The sequence below is a fragment of the Mobula birostris genome, chromosome 26 (genome assembly GCF_030028105.1).
Source record: "Mobula birostris isolate sMobBir1 chromosome 26, sMobBir1.hap1, whole genome shotgun sequence".
Taxonomy (NCBI): Eukaryota; Metazoa; Chordata; class Chondrichthyes; order Myliobatiformes; family Myliobatidae; genus Mobula; species Mobula birostris.
Window position 1 is genome coordinate 7,254,643 of NC_092395.1, and position 24,911 is coordinate 7,279,553.

The window sequence follows — 24,911 nt, forward strand, 5'->3', positions numbered from 1 at the left end:
TATAAAAACTTCTACCATCTGTTATTTTGGGTGGTGGAGTTCTCACAATTTGTATGACAGGGGTCTGAGCCATGAGCTCTTTGAAATTCTCCTCTCTCTCCTCAAGCCTATGCTCTCTAAGTTCTAGACTCACCAACGCTAGGGAATGTCTCTATCTACATTATTGAGGCTTCTATAAGGTCTCCCCCCAGCAATCTATGTTGCAGTGAGAATAAACTACATAGATGTTTTGTTTTCTAAGACCTCCATTCCATTCAAAATCCTTCATGATTCTCTTCTACACTCATTCTCACACCATCACATCCTTCCTTCCCTCCATGTAGTGTGGATACTAGCTCTGTAAGCAGTACTCCAAGCATAGCCTGACCAATGTTTTATATATTTGCAAGATGACAATGTTCTAGTTAACATCACCAGCGTCCTCCAAACAGTGTTACGTTAGCCCTGTGTCCCTAAACTGTTAAAATTCCCTTCTAATAACACAAGTAGGGACCACAGTTTAGACCTCATTAACATTGCAATAAATGAGTTTGAGAAGATAGAGGAGAAAAAATTGCACAAGGAATCTATTAGTACCATAGGTCTTGGCACGTTCTGTTACTCAATCTGTCTACGGAATTAGCTGTTCTCAGGAACTCCGTGTTTAATTTAAACAGGTTTGGGGTCATAGAGCCATAAAGTTCAAAGTACATTTATTATCAAAGTATGTATACTTTATACATCCTTGAGATTTGTATCCTTACAGGCAGCCATGAAACAAAGAAACCTAATATAACCCAAGAAACAAAAGACTGTCAAACATCTGATATGCAAAGAGGAAAAAAAAACAAATCATGCAAACGATACAAGCAAACAAACAGCATTCAGAACAGAATCACTCCAGCCAATCCAGAAGCCTGTTATTTGCAGGCCGCAGCCTCAGTCCAGCAAACCCCGTGAAGCAGCAAGCTGAACCAGATCATCCCTCGCCTCCAGTGCTGACACCAAAACCATTTCCATCTGGCCTGGCACTTAAATCGTCCAAACCTCAGGTCCTTCCTCGCACTCTGTCACTTCAATATGCCTTCAGCCTTGGGCTGCACCACTTTGATTCAGCCAAGACCCGACCTTTCCAATTTGGCTCTTATATCGATCAAATCTCAGGTTTTTCCCCGACTCCACCTTGCTCCGCTGCATCGAATTGCCTGCAAGTCCGCTCCAGAACTCCGGCCTGGACATACTGCAACCATCCTGCCTCTCCGAGACCCTAGCCCACACCACAAAAGTACCAGGCCGTACAGCGAGTCAACTGAACTTCATCAGGGGAGCAACGGGCCACTGTTTGCAGTGATCATTTACCAGGAAAAGCGTGAATGGCAAAGCATTCAGTTGCTTTCTTTGTTTCTTTGGCCACCAGCAAGAAGTCGCTGAACTTCAGCAGCACCATCCTGGAGTGGAAGCAGGCTCTTCGGCTCAATACGTCCGTGCTGACCAAGGCCCCAATGCTTGTCCGTCTCCCCTCGTTTCCTTCATTTACCCCATATCCATCTGAACTTTTCCTATCCGTATACTTAACCAACTGTCCAACTAGTGTTGTTAATACACTTTCCTCAAAGAGCCTTCTTTTTATTTATTTATTTTTAATTGAGATACAGCACAGAATAGGCCCTTCTGGCCCTTTGAACCGTGCCACCCAGCAATTCCTCAACTTAATCAAAGTCTAATTACAGGACAATTTACAATGACCAATTGACCCACCAACCAGTAGGTCTTTGGAATGCGGGAGGAAATAGGAACACCCGGAGGAAACCCACGCAGTCACGGGGAGAACGTACAAACTCCTCACAGGCAGCAACAGGAATTGAACCACTAGGCCACTGCACCGTCCCTCTGGCAGCTTGTTCCATAGACACACCACCCTCTGCATGAAGAAGCTGGCCCTCAGATCTCTTTTAAATCTTTCCCCTCTCACCTGGTCATGGTGGAGAAGCTTGGAGGTTCTTGAGATCTCAAGAGCAATACTGTCTGGAGTTTAGGGTAACCATGATGGTAAGGTCCAGGGGGAGATTCCAGACAGAAAGCCATCTAGCCGAGACCTCATCAGTGGAGCTGGCGGAAGATGATGACAAATCACAATGGTGGTGAAGGCAGAGGAAGCCTGCAGCAGTGAAGGCTATCCAGTTATCTTGCATTCAATTCACTGGACCCTGACCACAATCTGTCAAGGACCATGCGATGATTGCCTGTGCATTGGCCTCCCCACATTAAATAAAGTCACATACAGAAGTTCTTCAGCAAGGAAACAGCCCCTTGGGAGAACATCATTCTCGACTCGAGTGATTGCACTGCTACTACTAGTGACTGAGATATGTGTCAATGTGCTCATTAGTCTGTGGCCTAGTCCTAATCCAATTTCGTTTCCATGTTGGAAGGTGTGCAGTGATGAATTAATGCTTCTTCCACTTTGATCTATTGTTCAGGCCGAGGAGTAATAACTTGGCAGCGTTAGTCATTTATCACAACCACAATGGCCCAGAACTGGCAATGGAGCTAATGTCATGGGTAATGGTGCTTGTTATTATGCGCAAATGGTCCAAAACTTCAGCTGAAAGCCAGCTGCACTGTTAAAGTCATGAGAACAGAGTTTGCAGCCTGAATTGAACCACTGGAAGCTCAAAGTTCGAAGTAAATATATGTCACCGTTTTCACTTCCTTGCGGGCATTCACAGGACATAGAAAGAAACACAACAGAATCAATGAAAAACCACACGCAACAAGATGGGAAAACAACCAATATGCAAAAGATAACAAACTGTGCAAATACAGAAAAAAACGAAATAATAATAATAAGCAATAAATATCAAAAGCATGAGATGAAGAGTCCTTGACAACTTTCAGGAAAGTTTTTTTAATCAGTACGTAGAAGTCCCAACTAGAGGGAGTGCAATACTAGATCTCTTATTAGGAAATCAGAGAGGGCATTTGATAGAAGTTTGAGTACGGGTACACTTTGCATCAAGTGATCATAATGCCATTACTTTCAGGGTAATTATGGAAAAGAATAGGTCTGGTCCTTGGGTTGAGATTCTAAATTGGAGAAAGGCCAAACTTGAAGGTATCAGAAAGGATCTGGCAAACATGGATTTGGATAGATTAACTTCCGGCAAAGTTATACTTAGTAAGTGAGAAGGTTTCGAAAGTGAAATTTAGAGAGTACAAAGCTCACATGAGCCTGTCAGAATAAAAAGTAAAGATAACAGGTTTATGAAACTTTGTTTTTTGAGAGATATTGAGATCCCTGTTAAGAAAAAGAAAGAGGTGCATTGCAGTAGTAGGCAAGTGGGAAAAATGAGATACCTGAGGAGTAAAAGAAATGCAAGAGAATACTTAAGAGGGAAGTCAGAAGGTTTAAAACAAGACACGAGGTTGTTCTAGCAGTTAAAGTGAAGGAGAATGTTAAGAGTACTACAAATATATTAAAAGCAAAAGGATAGCAAGGGACAAAATTGGACTTCTGGAAAGCCAAAAGAGATGGGGGCAACCTAAACTGGATTTTTTGCATCTGTATTTACTCAGGAGACTGACGCAGAGACTATAGATGTGAAGTAATATAGCAGTGAGATCATTGACCCTGTACAGATTACAGAGGAGGAGGTGTTTGCTATCTTGAAGCAAATTGAGGTGGATAAATCCCCAAGGCCTAACAATGTGTTCCCTTGGACCCTTTGGAGTCTCGTGCAGAAATTCCAGGGGCCCTAGCAGAGATATTTTAAACATCTTTATCCCTGGGTGAGGTACTGGCGGATTGGAGGATAACGAATTGTTTCATTGTCTAAGAAAGGCTTTAAGAATAAGCCAGGAAATTATAGCCTGATGAGCCTGACCTCAGTAGTGGGAAAGCTACTGGAAGGTACTGATTTGAGATAGTCAACATGGCTTTGTACAAGGTAAATCGTGTCAAACCAATCCTTTGAGGAAGCTACCTTAAAAGCTGATAAAGGCAAGACAGTGAATATTGTCCACATGGACTTCAGCAAGGCCTTTGTCAGGTTTCTTCATGGGAGGTTGGTCAAGAAGATTCAGTTGCTTGGCATTCAAGATGAGGTAGTAAATTGGATTAGACATTTGCTTTGCAGAAGAAGCCAGAGAGTGGTAGTAGATAGCTACCTCTCTGACTGGAGGCCTGTGACTACTGGAGTGCCACAGGGATCAATGCTGGTCCATTGTTGTTTGTCATCTATATGGATGATGATATGGTTAACTGGATCAGCAAATCTGTGGATGACACCAAGATTGGTGGTGCAGTGGACAGTGAAGAAAATGATCAGAGTTTGTAGTGGGATCTGGGCCAGCTGGAAAAATGGCAGATGGAATTTAATACTGTCAAGAGCAAAGTGTTACTTTGGGAGGACCAACCAGGGTAGGTCTTACACAGTGAATGGTAGGGCACTGAGGAGTGAGATAGAACAAAGGGATCTGGGACTGCAGATCCATAATTCCATGAAAGTGGTGTCACAGGTAGATAGGGTCGTAAAGAAAGCTTTTGACACATTGGCCTTCAAAAATCAACACATTGAGTACAGAAGATAGGATATTATGTTGAAAGTTGTATAAGACATGCCTAATTTAGAGTATTGTGTGAAGTTTTGGTCACCTACTTACAGGAAAGACGTAAATAAGACTGAAGAGGTGCAGAGAAAATCTATAAGGATGTTGCCAGTACTTGAGGATCTCAGTTATAGGGAAAGGTTGAATAGGTTAGGGCATTATTCCCTGGAGCATTGAAGATTGAGGGAATATTTGATAGAGGAATACACAATTATGAGGGGTATCAATAGGGTAAATTCAAGCAGGCTTTTTCCAGAGGTTGGGTGAGACAACAACTAGAGGTCATAGGTTAAATGTAAAAGGTGAAATATTTAAAGGAAACATGAGGGGGACCATCTTCACTCGTGAGAGTGAGGAACAAGGGCTGGAAGCGGTGTTGATTTCAGCATTTAAGAGAAATTTGGATAGATACATGAATGAGAGGGGTATAGAGGGCTATGTCTGGGTGCAGGTCGATGGGACTGGAAAGATTAATATCTTGGCACAGACTAGATAGGCTGAAGGGCCTGGTTCTGAGCTGTAGTGTTCTATGACTCGATGATAGTGAGTCCATAGGTTGCGGGAACAGTTCAGTGTTGTGGTGAGTGAAGTTATCCCCTCGGGTTCAAGAGCCTGATGGTTTAGATTTAGATTATGAGAACACTCAGTCCTCTTTTATTGTCATTTAGAAATGCATACATGCATTAGGAAATGATACAATGTTTCTCCGGAGTGATATCACAGAAAACAGGACAAACCAAAGACTAACACTGACAGAACCACATAATTATAACATATAGTTACAGCAGTGCAAAGCAACACAATAATTTGATGAAGAACAAACCATGGGCACAGTAAAAAAAAGTCTCAAAAGTCCCCGAGTCGATCGACTCCCGAGTCCCCGATAGCAGGCAGCAAAGGGAGAAACTCCCTGCCATAAACTTCCAGGCACCGTCAACTTGCCGATGCCTTGGAAGCAGCCGACCACAGCCGACATTGAGTCCGTCTATCCAAAAACTTCGAGCCTCCGACCAGCCCCTCTGATACAGCCTCCCGAGCGCCATCCTCTACCGAGCGCCTTCGACCTCTCCCCAGCCGCTGAAACAAGCAAAGCCGAGGATTCGGGGTCTTCTGCTCCAGAGATTCCGGTTACCACACAGTAGCAGCGGCAGCGAAGCAGGCATTTCAGAAGTTTTCCAGATGTTCCTCCGTACTCTCACGTCTGTCTCCATCAAATCAGAATTGTGCATGGTCCCCTACTTGACAGATTATAGATACCATTCACCGGAGAGGCCGCGCGCACTGCTGTCGCGCTGCCATCTTCTCCTCCTTGAGGGGTAATAACTGTTCCTGAACCCGGTGGTGTGAGACTGAAGGCTCCTGTACCTCATTCCCGTTGACAGCAGTGAGAAGAGAGCATGGCCTAGAGGATGGGGGTTCAGGATGATGGATGCTACATTGTTACCTCTGCGGAAACTCCATCTTGTGTTGGACTCAGCACTGACATTCACGCTCAAGTTTATGGTCATCTGACTGTACACATCGCGGTTCGCATGACACTATTACAGCTTGGGGCACTCTGGAGCTTGGAGTTCAATCCTGGCATCTTCTGTAAGAAGTCTCAGTACGTCCTCCCTGTGAGGTGCGTGAGTTTTCGCTGGGTGCTCCCGTTTCCTCCCGCAGTCCCAAAGACGTGCCCGGTAGGTTAAATGGTCATTGTAATTTGTCCCAAAATCTGATTAGGGTTAATCAGGGTTGTAGAGTTGCTGGGGCAGCATGGCTCAAAGGGGCAGAAGGGCCCTGAAGAAGAGTCTTGACCCGAAGTATAACCTTTTTATCCTTTTTATTAGATGCTTCCTGGCGTGCTGAGTTCCTCCAGCATCTTGTGTGTGTTACACAGTACATTCAGCTGGAATAAGGTGAAACAATAACAATGCAGAGTGAAGTGTAAAACCTATCGGAAATAATACAGTGGAGGTAAATGATAAAGGGCAAGATGTACATTGTGAGGCCAAAAGTCTATCTTATCATACAAGATGGCCATTCAGGAGTCTGATAACAGCAGGATAGAATCTGACCTTGAGCCCAATGGTATGTGCTTTCAAGCTTTTGTACGTTCTGCCCGATGGGAGAGAGGACAATAAACAATAGACAATAGGTGCAGGAGTAGGCCATTCGGCCCTTTGAGCCAGCACCGCCATTCACTGTGATCATGGCTGATCATCCACAATCAGTATCCAGTTCCTGCCTTATCCCCATAACCTTTGATTCCGCTATCTTTAAGAGCCCTATCCATCTCTTTCTTGAAAGCATCCAGAGACTTGGCCTCCACAGCTCTCTGGGGCAGAGCATTCCATATATCCACCACTTTCTGGGTGAAAAAGTTTTTCCTCAACTCCGTTCTAAATGGCCTACCTCTTATTCTTAAACTGTGGCCTTTGGTTCTGGACTTACCCATCAGCAGGAACATGCTTCCTGCCTCCAGCGTGTCCAATTCCTTAATAATCTTATATGTTTCAATAAGATCCCCTCTCAACCTTCTAAATTCCAGAGAATACAAGCCCAGTCGCTCCAATCTTTTGACATATGACAGTCCCGCCATCCTGGAAATTAACCTTGTGAACCTACGCTGCACTCCCTCAATAGCAAGAATGTCCTTCCTCAAATTTGGAGACCAAAACTGCACGCAGTACTCCAGGTGTGGTCTCACCAGGGCCCTGTACAGCTGCAGAAGGACCTCTTTGCTCTTATATTCCCCTTGTTATGAAGGCCAGCATGCCATTAGCTTTCTTCACTGCTTGCTGTACTTGCATACTGATGTACAAGAACACTTAGATCTCGTTGTGCTTCCCCTTTTCCTAACTTGACTCCATTTAATAATCTGCCTTCATGCTCTTACCACCAAAGTGGATAACCTCACAGTTATCCATATTAAACTGCATCTGCTATGCATCTGCCCACTCACCCAGCCTGTCCAAGTCACCCTGCATTCTCATAACATCCTCCTCACATTTCACACTGCCACCCAGCTTTGTGTCATTGTCAAATTTGCTAATGTTACTTTTAATTCCCGCATCTAAATCATTATTATATATTGTAAACAGTTGTGGTCCCAGGAGATGAGAGAATATCCAGACTGGGTGGGGTCTTTGATTATACTGGCTGCTTCACCAAGGCAGTGAGAAGTGTAGGCAGAGTCCATGGAAGGGAGGCTGGTTTCTGTCATGTGCTGAGCTGTGTCCACGACTCTCTGCAGTCTCGTGGGGAGCAGTTGCCATGCCAAGCCGTTATGCATCCGGGTAGAATGTGTCCTATGGATGCTCAGACATGTGAGAACATAATGTAGTCCTGTTTCTATGAGAATCGCCATACAATGGTTTGACCAGTGGCCTATGTGCTGGAGGTGAACTTGATTACAACCCCATCAATGGACATGTAATCACAGCACATTCTGAGTATTGAGATCCCACGATCGTTGTCAGTGATGTCTGTTGGCAACAAAAAATAAGCCAGGTAGAGCTGGTGATTCTAACATTGATGCCTCTGTAGGGATAATTTAATTCCTGTCTCTATTCTGCTTGCTTTGCGATGTGCTCCTTATCTTAATGCAAGTGAAAAATGTTGTGCCTTTCAACAGCTTATTTCTGTCAATAAATGCAGAAGAGGTTCCTGTGTACCAGACATAAGATACTGGTATCTGTTACGTTTTGTCAATTCAAAACGTTAAACTAATTCAAAGGAAGACACGGAAGTCAGGGAAAGCTGGTCTAAATTCGTGTTTACTTCAAGTGAGACATGCGCCAATCACGTGGTCGTGTGTTGATGTATGCAATTTACGTATTTTTCCATATAACGAGTAATTAATTATTTAACCAAACAAGAATGCTTAATCAAACAACTTATGTATATAAGATTACACAACTATTACAGAAATATTAAATACACAACAGTATCATGCCAGGCAAGGGCCAATGACTTGAGCCCAAATTACCCTAAACCAATTTATCAGTAGTTTCCTATTCGATCTAGGAATAATTGTTTATAACAACAGGTATAACTGGGACCAATATCCAGAATGCATGTTTCTGGGTCCTCATTTATTTGTAGTCTGTACTGCAAGTCATTTGAGATTGGCTTAGTTAACTGCTTATTTATTTATTTAGAGTAAAAAGCTGTTCTATGAGAGGGGAGAAGATTTAGGATGGAGGTGAGGAGAAACTGTTTTTCCCAGAGAGTGGTGAATCTGTGGAATTCTCTGCCCAGGGAAGCTGTTGAGGCTTCTTCACTAAATATATTTAAGATACAGTTAGTTAGGTTTTTACATAGTAGGGGAATTAAGGGTTATGGAGAAAAGGCAGGTAGATGGAGCTGAATTTATGGACAGATCAGCCATGATCTTATTGAATGGCGGGGCAGGCTCGATGGGCTGGATGGCCTACTCCTGCTCCTATTTCTTATGTTCTTATGTTCTGGTCCAACAGCCCGTGCAGCCCAATCACACCCATGTGAACAATTAACCTGCAAATGTTTTTTTACTTTGGAATATCGGAGTAAAGCAGAGCCCCTGGAGGAACCCCACGAGCTCATGGGGAGAATGTACAAACTCCTTATAGATAGCGACAGAACTGAGCATGGGTCACCGGTGCTGTAATAGTGTTACACTATCTGCTACACGACTGTGTTTCCTACTTACTATTATCAAGGAGAGTATGTGTATGACCCTGGCACTCTCTCTCTGTCAGCTGCTCCACACCGCTCCCACGGCACCCCACCCTCGCCATTCCCAACATCCTTTGCTCCCGCCGGATTTACAAACTCGCTCTCTGCTCCATGTTGCCAAATACAGTACTGTGCAAAAGTCTTAGGCACATATATCAGAATCAGAATCAGGTTTATTATCACCAGCATGTGTCATAAAATTTGTTAACAGCAACAGTTCAATGCAATACATAATATAGAAGAAGGAGAAGAAAAGATAAAATAATGTTAATAATAATAATTAAATAAGTAAATCAATTACAGTACACATATATTGAATAGATTAAAAATTGTGCAAAAACCAGAAATAATATATATTAAAGAAGTGGGGTAGTGTTCACAGGTTCAATGTCCATTTAGGGATCAGATGGCAGAGGGGAAGAAGCTGTTCCTGAATCACTGAGTGTGTGCTTTCAGGCTTCTGTACCTCCTACCTGATGGTAATAGTGAGAAAAGGGCATGCCCTGGGTGCTGGAGGTCCTTAATAATGGATGCTGCCTTTCTAAGACACTGCTCCTTGAAGGTGTCCTGGGTACTTTGTAGGCTAGTACCCAAGATGGAGCTGACTAAACTTACAATCCTCTGCAGCTTCTTTCAGTCCTGTGCAGTAGCCCCCCTGCCTCATACTAGACAGTGATGCAGCCTTTCAGAATGCTCTCCATGGTACAACTATAGAAGTTTTTGAGTGTATTTGTGAATATACCAAATCTCTTCAAACTCCTAATGAGTCGCTGTCTTGCCTTCTTTATAATTGCATCGATATGTTGGGACCAGGTTAGGTTCTCAGAGATCTTGACATACATATTTTGAATATGTGCCAAAGACTTTTACTCTTCAAACCACATCACCCAGCTACCCCTGATTTAACCCTAACCTAATTACAGGACAACTTACAATGATCAATTAACCCAGCAACTGGTATGTTTTTGGCCTGAGAGAGGAAACCGGAGCACCCGGAGGAAACCCGTGTGGTGACAGGGAGAACATACAAACTCCTTACAGACAGCGGTTGGAATTGAACCCTGGTCACTTGACTGTAATGCGTTATGACAACTACTACTCTACTGTGCCGTCTGGGTCTTCTTCTATACAGTTAAAAAAAAAATTTCAAAATAAACTTCATTCAAAATAAAAATTATTTATGAGAACAAACCACACCATGTCTTTTCATTCATAGTCAATGATTTCAGTGCGGTTCTATTATGTTCTTCAAAACCAACAGGACTGTTGCCCCTCCAGGGTTAAAATATTACAGTAATTGAGGGACTTTCTCAACCCACCAAACCCCTCTGAGTCTTCTCAAAGTTCAAAGTTCAAAGCGAAGTACGTGTATATTACCATGTTCTGTGAAATATTTACACAGGTAGAGCAGAATCCAAATACTTACTTATATAGAGAGAGCTATCTATCTCTCTCTCTCTCTCTCTCTCTCTATATATATATATATAGCTAGGGTGCCTAAGACTTTTGCACAGTACTGTAGTAATTTCTATCTTGAACTGTACAGCTGCCACACAAAAAGAAGAAATTCCATGACATATGTGAGCACAGGGAGGGAGCGGGAAGCACCAGAGAGACATTCTGTAATGATCAATAAACCAATTGATTGGAATCAAATGACCTTGCCTGGTGTCTCAGGGCTGGGTGTGTCTACACTCATGCCACCCCCCGACCATGGCACTCCTTCTCTGCCACCTGTCCCACACCCGTCCTGCAGCACTCCATCCTTGCCATTTCAAACATCCTTTGCTCCTGCCAAATTTACAAACTAGCTCTCCGCTCCACATTGACAGATATTGTATTCTGCAAAAGTCTTAGGTATATATGTGCCTAAGACTTTTGCATAGTACTGTATATTCTGAATTATTGGTTTAATTTATACAAGCCCCTGGATAATTAGCTAGGTGATAATTAAATGTTCTCAATGTAGCACTGATACTTCTAGAGTCATAGTGTTGTTAGATACATCAGAATTCATCCAAAAGCTGATTGGATGGCCACCATTAAAGTTCAAAGTTCAAAGTACATTTATTATCTAAGTATGTATACATTACACAACCTTGGAATTCATCTCCTTACAGGCAGCCACGAGTTCAAAGTAAATTTATTATTGAAATATTTATAGGCCACCATATACTACCTTGAGATTCATTTTCTTGCAAGCATTCATAACAAAAGAAAGAAATACAATAGAATCAATTAAAAAATCTACACACAAAGAAAGACTGGCAAACAACCAATGTGCCAAAGAAGACAAAGTATGCAAATACAAACAAATTATCGTAATAAATAATATTCAGAATATGAGACGTAGATTCCTTGAACGTGAGTCCATAAGTGTGTTGAATAAGCTGCATGAATTAATTACATGAAATTCTTTGGTCACCTCTCTGTGGAGGTCAGGGTAGATTCCCATGTATTCTTTAAACTCACAAGGACCCAAGTGGAATACTCCTTTGAAATACCTGCTTCCGTTTCCCACACTTCCCTTAAACTTATGAGGCTCATTGAAAACTTTATTGTGCAACACCTTAAAAAGTGAAGTAAGATGTATTTAGGTATAAATTAGAATAATTTCCAATAGTCCGCATAAGTAACAAGTCCAACACCAAAATCAGAAACACACTAGATTAATGGAATTTTATCATAACTTTAAAAATGTTCTATGATTATTCTGTAGGTAAAGTTTAATTGCTTAGCTTATTCATTACAATGCAGCATAATGGTTAGACCATAAGACCATAAGACATAGGAACAGAATTAGGCCATTCGGCCTATTGAATCTGCTCAATTCTGCCCCATTCTCCAGCCATCACCCCATGATGTTTGATACCCTAACTAGTCAAGACTCTATCATCCTCCATTTTAAATATTCCCAATCAGCGACTGGGGTTCAATTCCTGCTGCTGTCGGTAAGGAATTCATATGTTCTCCCTGTGACCACGTGGGATTTCACCGGGTGCTCTGGTTTCCTCCCATATTCCAACAACATAGAGATTAGAGTTGGTGAGCTGTGGGCATGCAATGTTGGAGCCAGAAGAATGGCGACAGTTGCGGATGCCCCTAACACAACCTTGGATTGCTTTAGGCATTTGACACAATTGACGCATCTCACTGAATGTTTCTACGTTTAAATGTACATGTGATAGATAAAGGAAATCTCTTTGTCTTTATCTTTTATGGACCTAGTTCAACGTCTCACTTAAACTCATAGTTGTGCGGCATAGATGTCCTTGACTGAGGCTAATATTTACTACAGATCAATAAAAATACTAGGATTTATTCTTCATTTACTTATGTCTTCTATTATAAAAAATCAATAAATTATACATGAACATTAAAATACTACTGGAAATCCAACATAAAAACAGAAAATGTGTAAAATACACACCAGGTCAAAGCCGGTGTATTGCAACATAAACTGCCTTAAGATTAATTTCCTTGCAGGCATTTATAGGACAATAAAGAATTGTAATAGACAGAGAGAAACGGAGTTAATGTTTCTGGTTAAAAACTCTTCATCAGAACTGGGAAAGGGAGAAAGCAAGTTGGTTTTAAGTTGCAAAGAAGGTGAGCGATTAATGAGATGAGGGTCAGGGGAAATATCTGTGGTAGGGTGAGACCAGGGTTATCATGCTGATAAGTGCAAGGGATCATCCAGTTTATGGAGGTTGTTAAAGAGAGAGTAAAAATGAACATGGATGCAGGCAATTAGCCAGCGAGAAGAAAAGAATATGAAGTGAGGAATGATTAGCTGTCGGACATACCCAGCAGGTCACGCTGTACACATGGTGAGAGAATTTGGGACTGATGTCATACAGACGGAGAGGGAATTTGGGATTGATGTCATACACAAGGAGAGAGAATTTGAGATTGATTTCATACAAATGGGGTGAATTTGCGAATGATGTCATACAGATGGGAGAGAATTTGGGATTGATGTCATACAGATGGGGAATTTGCGATTGATGTCATACAGATGGGAGAGAATTTGGGATTGATGTCATACAGATGGGGAATTTGGGATTGATGTCATAGAGATGGGGAGGGAATTTGGGATTGATGTCATAGAGATGGGAGAATTTGGGATTGATGTCATACAGTTGGAGGGAATTTGGGATTGATGTCATACAGAAGGAGAAAGACTTTGGGAATGATGTAATTCAGCAGAAATGGCTAATTCTGATATACACTGAGAAGCAAGTTACAAAAGTTGTATAACTAGATTCTGAGTCCAAAAAGTTCAATTCGTAGGGGAAAAAAACGGTTGCCTACTACCTTCAATCATCATCCAAATCCAAACAGTCTGTCTCTGATCTCCTGCATAGTTTCCACTAGCCCGAGATAATCTTGCGGGGCAGCTTTCATCTGGACATATAAAAGTGACTGAAGTATTTAGATACATATTGTGAACAAATCCAATACTTCCAGTGGTTGTCCTACAACTTTAAAGAATTTATTGATCAAAGTTCAAAATTAATTTATTATCAAAATAGCTATATGTCACCATATAATATTCTGGGATTCATTTTCTTGTACACATTCATAGTAGAATAAAGAAATACAATAGAATCAATGATAAACTACACCCAAACAAAGACTGGCTCAATTGGCTATATTCATGAGTATTTATACAGTATATGGTTGAATGACAGTTAGACTTAAATTGAATTGAATTAACCAAAGTGCAAAAGAAGACAAATTGTAGAAATACTAAATAAGTAAGTAAATAAAAAAATAAATAAAATAGAGACCTTGAGTTGTATAGCCCTTGAAAGTGAGTTCATAGATTGTGGAACCAGTGTTGATGTGAGTGAAGTTATCCTCAGGGTTGAAATATAATAGCTGTTCCTGAACCTGGTGGTCTGGGTCCTAGGGCACATTTACCTTCTTTCCAATGGTTGCTGCAAGAAGACAGAATGGTCTGGATGGTGGGGGTCCTGATGATTAACACTGCTTTCTTGTGGCAGTGCTCCTGGTGGATGTGCTCAATGGAGGGGATGGATTTTTCTGAAATGGACTGAACTATATCCATTAATTTTTGTAGGCTTTTCTGTTCCCGAGTATTGGTTCTTCAATACCATAATAATAGTCATCCAATCAGTTTTGGATCACTTCAGATGTACCTAAAATCATTCAAACCTTGGATGTATCAGTGCTACATTGAAAGCTTTCAATTATTACTGAGCTGATATTCCAGGAACTATTATAAATGAACCAATCATCTGTTGAGGCTGGGTAGCATAGTAGCGTAGTGGTTAGCACAGTGCTTTACAGTACAGGTGACCCGGGTTCAATTCCTGCCACTGTCTGTAAGGAGTTTGTCCGTTTTCCCTGTGACCGTACGGGTTTACTCCAGGTGCTCCAGGTTCTGCGCATATTCCCAAGACGTACAGTTTAGTAAGTTAATTAGTCACATGGGTGTAATTGGCGGTGTGGGTTCAACGGGCCAGAAAAGCCTGTTACTGTTCTGTATCTCTAAATAAAAATTAAAATAATTTAGAATATACACTTAGTGGCAACCTTATTAGGTACAGGTATCTGATAAAGTGTATATTCAGTACCAAGACAGAAATGTCGCGCCATTAAAGAGTTCACAAATATTTGGTACAATTGTGTTATTCCATTATTTTCAAAACTTAGTTACAATAAGTAAATAACAATCACAATTAACAAGTTTCCACTAGTTAATTAGTGATTTAATCAGTTGTTGTTCGTCCATCATCGACGTCGATGAGGGCCTCAACACCATTATGATGGTGTTGAGACTAGCGCGTGATTTGGATTTAAGTGAGGGAGAGTTGCGCAGCGTCAGCCTCACTCTCTCTTCCCAATTCCCATCTGGGTCCAGTGGCAAGACAGAGTCGAGATGGCTGGAGATGGGACTAGGCGCAGTGGATGACCAGGACATCTTCTGTGTCTTGTCCTGCTCTACACGTTCCACGACGTTTGCAGAGACCGCCTTCTTGACCGTTGGACCTTCCATTGGTCTCATCCACTCAATCCGCCGGAGTCTGTCTTCACATGCTGGGATAGACAACTCCCTATCTCACCGAGGGTTTGAGACCCGTCGGCTACCCTCACCTGGATTAGCCGGCTTGTCGAAGCCGTTGCCCGGGGTGTGGCTGCTGTCGCATGCAAACAGCTACGGGGAGCCACAGGTGAGAGCTGAGTGCCAGGTGGGGACCAAAGGTGGACTAACCGCCCTGAAAAGGACGTGACATGTTCCCCCACCAGAGGTACTACCCCTCCCTGACACCCCATATACCCCAATACACTCAATTTTGTTCTCTTCCCTTGAAGAGTCGATGTCATGGCGAAATATCAACAAAGACCCTTAAGACTTTTCAATGTTTTATACCAAGTTTACCAGAAACTTATTTTTCTCTCTAGTGAATACTGTCCTGTGAATATCTCCTATCTTTTGGTTTCATTTGCTTTCTGTTTTCATTGACAGCTTAACTTTATTCTGCTCTTCGACCTTTTATTCACACCTTTCCCCTCTGTGCCACCTCATCTCCTTCCCTTTAACCCAGAAGTATAAAACGATGTCTACAATTTTCTTTTTAATACTTTTATAGTGTAATTTTAAGCTTCCATTAATACATAAGTGGGATTAGCTCTTACATTCACCCTTGGGTCTAGATAAACATGGCAAGGATGTTTCCTATAGTCTAGGACCAGAGGGCACAGCCCCAGAATAGAGCGATGTTCCTTTAGAACAGAAATACGAAGGAATTTCTTTAGCCAGAGGGTGGTGAATCTGTGGAATTCATTGCCACAGACAACTGTGAAGGCCTAGTCATTAGGTATTTTTAAAGCAGAAGTTGATAGGTTCTTGATTAGTAAGGGTGTCAAATACTATGGGGAGAAGGCAGAAGAATGGGGTTGAGAAGGATAATAAATTGAAGTTCAAAGTAAATTTATTATCAAAGTACACACATATATGTCACCATATACAATACTGAGGTTCATTTTCTTGTGAGAATACTTAATAAGTCAAACAACCATAAAAGAATCAGTTTTACGATAGTCCTGGGGGACTTCAATATGCAGGTAGATTGGAAAAATGAGGCTGATGCTGATTTTAGATTCCAAGAGAAAGAATTTGTCAAATGTCTACAAAATGTTTTATTAGAGCAAATTGCATTGAGTTCACTAGGAGATCAGCTATTCTGGATTGGGTGTTGTGTAATAATCTGGATTTGATAATGGAGTTTAAGATAATGGAACTCTAAGGAGTCAGTGATCATAATATGATAGAATTTACCATGCAATTTGAGAGGGGGAAGCTAAAGTCAAATGTATCAGTATTACAGTGGAGTAAAGGGAATTACAGAGGCACGAGAGGTGAACTCACCAATGTTGATTAGAAGGGGACACTAACAGGGATGATAGTGGAGCAGCAAAGGCTGAAGTTTCTGGGAGAAATTCGGAAGGTGCAGAATAGATACATCCCCAAGAGGAAGAAGTATTCTAAAAGGAAGAGGATGCAACCATGGCTGACAAGAGAAGTCAAAGATAAAGAGAGGGCATATAATAGAGCAAACATTAGCAGGAAGTTAGTGGACTGGGAAGCTTTCATAAAAAACAACAGAAAGCAGATAAAAAGCCATGAGAAGGGAAGGATGAAATATGAAACTAGGTTAGCCAATAATATCAAAGAGGCTACAAAAGGATTTTTCAGAAAGAATAAAAGTGAGACGAGAGTAGATATCAGTCCACTAGAAAATGATGTTGCTGAGGTAGTAATGGGGGGACAAGGAAATGGTGGAGCCACTAAATGAATGTTTTGCAGCAGTACTCACTGTGGAAGGCACTAGCAGCATGCTGGCAGTTCAACAGTGTCAAGGGCAGAAGTGAGTGCAGTTGCTATTACTAGGGAGAAGGTGTTTGTGAAACTGAAAGCTCTAGCAATAGAAAAGCCACCTGGAACCAATGGACTACATCCCAGGTTTCTGAAAGAGATAGCTGAAGAGATTGTGCAGGCATTAGTATTGATCTTTCAAAAATCACTAGATTCTGGCGTGGTTCTGGATGTTTGGAAAATTGCAAATGTCACTACAATCCTTGAGAAGGGAGAGAGGCAGAAGAAATGAAGCTATAGGCTAGATAGTCTAACTTCAGTGGTTGGGAAGATGTTGGAGTCAGTTGTTAAGGTTGAGGTTTCAGGGTACTTGGAAGCACTTGGTAAATTAGGCCAAAGTCAGCATGGTTTCCTTAAGGCAAAATCTTGCTTGACAAATCTGTTGAAATTCTTTGAGGAAATAACAAGCAGGATAGACAAAGGCAAATTGGTTGATGTTGTGTACTTGGATTTTCAGAAGGCCTTTGAAAAGGTGTCACCCATGAGGCTGCCAAGCAAGATAAGAGCCTATGGTATGACAGGAAAGATTCTAGGGTGGATAAAGAGGAGGCTGATTGGCAGGAGGCAAAGAGTGGGAATAAAGGGAGCCTTTTCTAGTTGGCTGCTGGAGACTAGTGGGTCAGCGTTGGGACCGATTCTTCTTATGTTGTATGTCAATGATTTGAATGGTGGAATTGCAACCAAGTTTGTGGACAATACCAAGACAGGTGGGCAGGCAGGTCGTGTCGAGGAAGCAGGGAGGCTGTAGAAGGGCTTAGACAGATTAGGACAAAGGGCAAAGAAGTTGCAGATGGAATACAGTGTTGGTAAGTGGATGTTCATGCACTTTGGTAGAAGGAATAAAAGCATAGACTATTTTCTAAACAAAATTCAAAAATCAGAGGGGCAAATGGACTTCATTAAAGGCGAATGTGCAGGGTGAGTTGGTTGTAAGGGAGGCAAATGCAATGTTAGTATTCATTTCGAGAGAATTAGAATATGAAAATAAGGATGTAATGCTGAGGATTTATTAGCACTGGTAAGGCCTCATTTGGAGTACTATGGGCAGTTTTGGGCCTCTTAGCTAAGATAAGATGTGCTAAGATTGGAGAGGGTTCAAAGAAGGTTCACGATAATGATTCCGGGAATGAAAGGCTTATCACATGAGGGGCGTTTGATGGCTGTGGGCCTATATTCACTGGAATTTAGATGAATGGGGGGGGGGGAATCTCATTGAAATTTATCACATGTTGTAAGGCCTAGAGAGAGTGGATATGGAGAGGATATTTCCTTTAGTGGGGGAGTCTAGACCAGAGGGCACAACCTCAGAATAGAGTGACATCCATTTAGAATGGAGATGACGAGGAATTTCTTTAACCAGAGGGCAATGAGTCTGTGGAATTGGCTGTCATAAGTGGCTGTGACAGTCAGGTTATTGGGTGTATTTAAAATGGAGGTTGATAGATTCTTGGTAAGTCAGGAGAAGGCAAGAGAATGGGGTTGAGAGGGAAATGGATCAGCCATGACCAAATGGCAGAGCAGACCTGATGATTCAAATGGCCGATTTTGCTCCTGTGTCTTATGGTCTTATAAGAAAGAACACAATTAGAACAATAAAAAGCTAAGTTCCTTTTAATGCAAAGTGGTCATAGTGTTGATAAGCTGTAGAGATTAGTATTTTGCAGGTTGGTTCAAGAACCAAATGGTTGAAGGGATGTAGATGTTCTTGAACCTGGTGGTGTAGGACCTCGGAATACTACAAGTCTTGCCCAATGGTAGCTGCAAGAAAATAACTTGTCCCAGATGGTGGGGATCTTTGAGGAGGCAGTGACTCCTGTAAGGACGACCTCTGTCCCCTCTAAGCTGTGTGGGTGTGCAGCCGTGCTGTAACTAAAAAGCTCCCGCGCATATAGCATTTGTTGCCACGCAGCTGGAATTTTATTTTCTATAACATTAATATAAAGTGCCAAACCTTCCTGCTCAGAGGGAATGATTGGTCCTTGCAGCTGTAAAAAAACAATTAGAGGGAGTGTTGAATACAACCGACACTGGGAAAGGATATGGTCATGATGTATTTGGCAGAATTCACTGCTCCCTACGGCTTGTGGCATTCCTGTACATTTGAATTTTCATAGCAAACAGTGATGTAACAGTTAATAAGATAAGGGGAAATAGACCAGTTAATATCAGAATCGGGTTTATTACCAATTCTTACTTTATCACTGAGACATGCTATGAAATTTTATGTTTTGTGGCAGCAGTACAGTGCAATAATTTTCTTAAAAACTACAAATTAAAATAAGAAATGTATACACTGGGTGACAACTTTATTAGGTATGCCTGTATATCTGCTCGTTAATGCAAATATCCAACCAACCAATCATGTGGCAGAAACTCAATGCATACAAGCATGCAGACATAGTCAAGAAGTTCAGTTGTTGTTCAGACCCAACTTCAGAATGGGTAATAAATGTGATCTAAGTGTCTTTGACCATGGAATCCTTGTTGGTGCCAGATGGGGTGGTTTGACTATCTCAGAATCTGCTGATCTACGGGGATTTTCACAGACAACAGCCTTCAGAGTCTACTCTGAAAATGTCTTGTTAATGAGAGGGGTCAGAGGAGAATGACCAGGCCGGTTCAAGCTGGCAGCAACTCAAATAATCACACGTTACAACAGCAGTGTGCAGAAGAGCTCTCTGTACAACACGTTAAACCTTGATGTGGATGGGCTGCAGCAGCAGAAGATCACGACCAGACACTGAGTGGCCACTTTATTAGGTACTGGAAGTAGCAACTGAGTGTATGTAAAAGTAAATACGTAGAGCAACGAAAGAGCAAAAAGTGAGGTAGTGTTCATAAGTTCATGTTCCATTCCAGTATTTGATGATGGAGGGGAAGAAGCTGTTCCTAAAATGTTGGGTGTGGGGGAGAATGTTCAGGTTTCTGTACCTCCTCCCTTTTGGTAGTAATTGGAAGAGGGTTCTTAATGATGGATGCCATCTTTCTGAGGTTTCACCATTTGAAGATGTCCTTGATACTGGGGAGGCTAGTGCCCATGATGGATCTGGCTGAGTTTACAACCTTCTGCAGCTTTTTCTGATCCTGTGCAGTGGTGTCTCCACACCTGATGGCGATGCAACCAGTCAGAATGCTCTCCGTGGTAGTATTGTCCATAGAAATTTGCAAAAGCCTTGGGTGAAATACTTTGATGGTGTGAAGGGTGGTGCTGTTGGAAAACGTTGATTGTTTTTTGCTTCTGTAATCGCAAACATGGCAGAATTTAGTGAGTAACATTTCAATGCCCAGCAATAAAATAAGCCTGCACCTTCCAGCAATGAACACGAGGGTTTAACTTGCAGAACGGTATGGTAATATAGCAGTTAGCGCAACACTTTACAGTGCCTGCTGTAAGATCAGGACTCCATCACTGTCACTGTCTATGAAGGAGTCTGTATGCTCTCCCCATGGCCGCATGGGCTTCCTCCCACATTCTAAAGACATATGGGTTAGGGTTACTGAGTTGTGGGTATGCCGCATTGGTGCCAGAAGCCTGGCGGGATACTCAGCTCATCTGATTTGTCACAAACATCTTACTCCACTGTGTGTTTTGATGTACATTTGCCAAATAAAGCTAATCTTTAAAAAAACTGAAGAAAGAAACAATGTTGGAAAAATGCTTTGCATGCAGTAAAGAAGTTCTGTATCGTGACAGTAGCATGGTGGTTATCGTGACACCATTTCTGCTCAGGGCATGGAGTTTGGAGCTTACCTCTAGCGTCCTCTGCAAACAAGTTTGAAAGCTCCTTCCTGTGTGTACGTGGGTTTCCTCCAGATGCTCTGGTTTCCTCCCACAGTCCAAAGCCGTACTGGTTAGCAGGTTAATTGGTCATTGTAAATTGTCCTCTGATTAGACTCGGGTTAAATCAGTGGGTTGCCAGGCAACGTGGCTTGTTGGGCCAGAAGGGCCCTTTTGGTGCTGTATTCCTAAATAAGTAAAAAAAAGCTTCAGAAGCCATTGTGATAACTACAGAGAGGAGTGATCTATGGTTCATTGGAGAAGACATTACAGATTTCATCAAATTGTCAGTGCATTTAGATAGATTTTGCTCCTGTGGCAAGGAAGTGATACCAGTTGTTTGCTGAGTATGGATTTTTTTATGGATTTTTAATGGCATTTTACCATTTCTACTTGCCAAACAATCAGAGACAAAATGGTCTATGTGAAGAGACAAAGAATGTTCAGAAACCAATCAGAACCAATTCTTCTCAACAAATCAGAATGAGGAGTGCAGAGTCTGAACCAACAGATGTTGCCATTGTGCATTCAATGTTAAATTAGACAGAGAACACGGGGTAAATAACAGACAGTGAGTTAAAAAGAAAGTTTAAGTGGAGATGTACACAATTGTAAAAGTCACCAACAGTGAATAAAATATGTACGAAAGAGACACTATTTCTTCACTGTTATTTTCTTTTTGATTTTTTGTCGCTTTTTGTCTTTTTTTACTGTTTTTGTACTTCTTATTTAATAATCAGGTTGGAGGTAGCCTCCAACCTGATGGTATGAACATTGATTTCTCCTTCTGGGAATTATATTTTCCCTCCCCAGCCCTCTACCTTTAATTTCCCACTCTGGCTTCTTACTCCTTTCCCTCACCTGCCTATCATCTCCCCCGGTGCACCTTCTTCCCATTCTCCCATGGTCCATTCTTCTCTCCTATCAAATTCCTTCTTCTTCAGCCCTTTATATTTCCCACCTATCAGCTCCCAGCTTCTTACTTCATCACCCTCACCCACCCACCTGGCTTCACCTACTAGTTTCTAGCTTGTTTTCCTTCTCTTCCCTGACCTTGTTATTCTGCATTCCCCTACCCCCCACCCCTTCCTTTCCAGTCCTGATGAAGGGTCTTGGCCTGAATCATCGACAGTTTATTCCCCACCACAGATACTGCCTGGCCTGCTGAGATTCTCCAGCATTTTGTATCTGTTACTTAATTTAATTATACATATATTGTATTTTTTTCTTACTGTAATTTATAGTTTTTCATTATTATGTATTGCAATGCACTCTTGCGACAAAACAATGTTTCATGACGTATACCAGTGTTAATAAACTTGATTCTGACTCACACTTGTAAGTAGCCATTTGTCAGTGAATTGAAAATTGGTTTATTATTGTCACAAGTACTGAGATACAGTGAAAAATGTTGTCTTGCATGCAATCAGCACAGATCATTGAGGTAGTACAAAAGAAGAGCAACAACAGAATTGGGAATAAAGTGTTACCATTACAGAGAGAGTGCAGTGCAGACAGACAATAAGGTGCAAGACCATACCAAGGTAGACTGCGGGGTCAAGTGTGCAAGGGGACCATTCAATAGTTTGATACCAGTGGGATAGAAGCTGCCCTTGAGTCTGGTGGTACGTGCCTGCAGGATTTTGTATCTTCTGCCCAGCGTTAGGGTTGGGTGAGGTCTTTACAGAGGCAGCGGGAAGTGTAGACTTGAATCAAAGAGGAGAGGCTGGCTTCAATGATGTGCTGAGCTATGTCCACAACTCTCTGCATTTCTTGCAATCTCAGACAGGCAAGTTGCCCTACCAATCTGTGCTACATCCAGCAATGACTTTTCCAAAATCTAGGGGTCTTTGAAAGATCATTTGATTATTTTCAGTTCTTTTCAAATCAATCTCTTCTTTAAGTCTCCCTTTTTATTTATTTATTTGTTTGTCTGTTTATTTATTTAGAGATACAGCACACAACAGCCCCCTCCACCCCAACGAGACACACTGCCCAGCAACCCACTTGTTTAACAGTAGCAGGATTGTTTAACAGGACAATTTACAATGACCAAGTAACTTACTAACTGGTACATGTTTGGACTGGGGGAGGAAGTGGAAGCACCCGGAGAAAATCCACATGCTCATGGGAATTACCTACAAACCTTTTACAGAGGACATCTAAATTGAACTATAAACTCCAAAAGCACGAGCTACAACAGTGCTGTGCTAACAGCTATACTATTTTGGTGCCCCACTTTCTCTCTCGCTAACCAATATAAGGTGAAATTAAATTAAATTAAAGGCATCCATCAGTCTTGCGAGACCATGGATCTGCGCCTGGAAAGTCTTCACTCTCCAGGGCACAGGCCTGGGCAAGGTTGTATGGAAGACCGGCAGTTGCCTATGCTGCAAGTCTCCCCTCTCCACGACACCAATGTTGTCCAAGGGAAGGGCATTAGGACCCATACAGCTTGGCACCAGTGTCATCGCAGAGCAATGTGTGATTAAGTGCCTTGCTCAAGGACACAACACGTTGCTTCGGCTGGGGCTCGAACTCACAACCTTCAGGTCGCTAGTCCAATGCCTTAACCACTTGGCCACGTGCCCACACAAGGTGAAATAAACCATAGTAATTACCAGATATCAGTATCAGAATGAAGTTTATTATCAGTGACATATGTCCTAAAGTTTTTTTTATTTTGTGCCAACAGTACAGTGCAATACATTTAAAAAATTACTATAATTGCAAAAAGAAGTATCTGTAGTTAAGAAGGGAGCAGAAAGTGAGGAAGTGTTCATGGGTTTATGAAATCTGATGGTCAAGGGGAAGAGCCTATTCCTAAAACTTTGACTGAGTGTCTTCAGGCTCCCTGATGGTAGCAATGTGAAGAGGGCATGTCCTGGACAGGGAGGGTCCTTAATGATGGATGCCATTTTCTTCAGACATGGTCTATTGAAGATGTCCTCGATGGTGGGGAAGCTAGTGCCCATGATGGAGCTGGCTGAGTTTACAACACTTTACAGCCTTTTCCAATCCTGTGCGCTGGTGCCTCGACACTAGACAATGATCCAACCAATCAGAATGCTCTCTATGTTACATCTGTAGAAATTGGCGAGAAAACTTTGGTGACATGCGTTGATGATGCAAAGATCATTTAATTATTGCCAGTGCTTTTAAATCGTTCTCTTCTTTGTATCTCTTTCTCTCTCTCTCTGTCTTCCTCTATTTTAGCTTGCAAGCGTAAAGAACAAGAACAAAACCGAGACCGAGCCACCACCCCCAAAAAGCAAAGGCTTGTCTTCACCGACCTCCAGCGCCGCACCCTGATCGCCATTTTCAAAGAGAACAAACGACCCTCCAAAGAGATGCAGATCACCATTTCTCAGCAGCTGGGGCTCGAGCTCAACACGGTCAGTAACTTCTTCATGAACGCCCGCAGACGCAGCATGGACAGATGGATAGACGAGCCGTCCGGTGCGAACCTTCCTCCGGCTTCAGGCGCAAGCACTTTTACCAAAGCGTGACGGAAAGGGGAGAGAGTGGGCCGCGCCCAGCAATAGCGCCCTGCCACTGCGCTCTGGAAGTCAGACTAAACAAAAACAACAACAAAACCAAAAAAAAAAGGCTTTAAACCAAATAAAAGACACGATTTTTAAAGATAAATAAATTCCAAAGAAAAATCCAATCGGAGACACGTGTTCACCTTGCTCCATACCAGGATTATACAGGGGCTGGTCAGGAGATGGGCTGCACTTGTGTCGCTGGCTGTTCATGCGGGTCAGGAAGCACATAAAAGTACATATTCGGGTAATTTTCATGACAAACTCTCGCACTATAAAGGTCATTGTAGAATAGCCTGTATGAGAAGATGACCTAACCATTGACTAAATATATTAAACAAAGAAGTGTTTGTTGATATTTAAGTCTGGGTAGAATTTCTTTCCTAAATGTCTCTGT

The 24,911-nt window shown here is 42.0% G+C and overlaps 1 protein-coding gene across 1 annotated transcript in view; it reads left to right on the top strand.

Annotated features, from left to right (window-relative positions):
* LOC140188093 (one cut domain family member 2-like) overlaps nt 1-24,478 on the top strand; it is a 135,862-nt gene extending 111,384 nt beyond the window's left edge. Inside the window, exon 2 of the mRNA XM_072244046.1 lies at nt 24,186-24,478. Within this exon, the coding sequence (XP_072100147.1) occupies nt 24,186-24,478 (293 nt within the window). The remainder of the gene's footprint in view (nt 1-24,185) is intronic.
* The last annotated feature ends 433 nt before the right edge of the window (nt 24,479-24,911 follow it).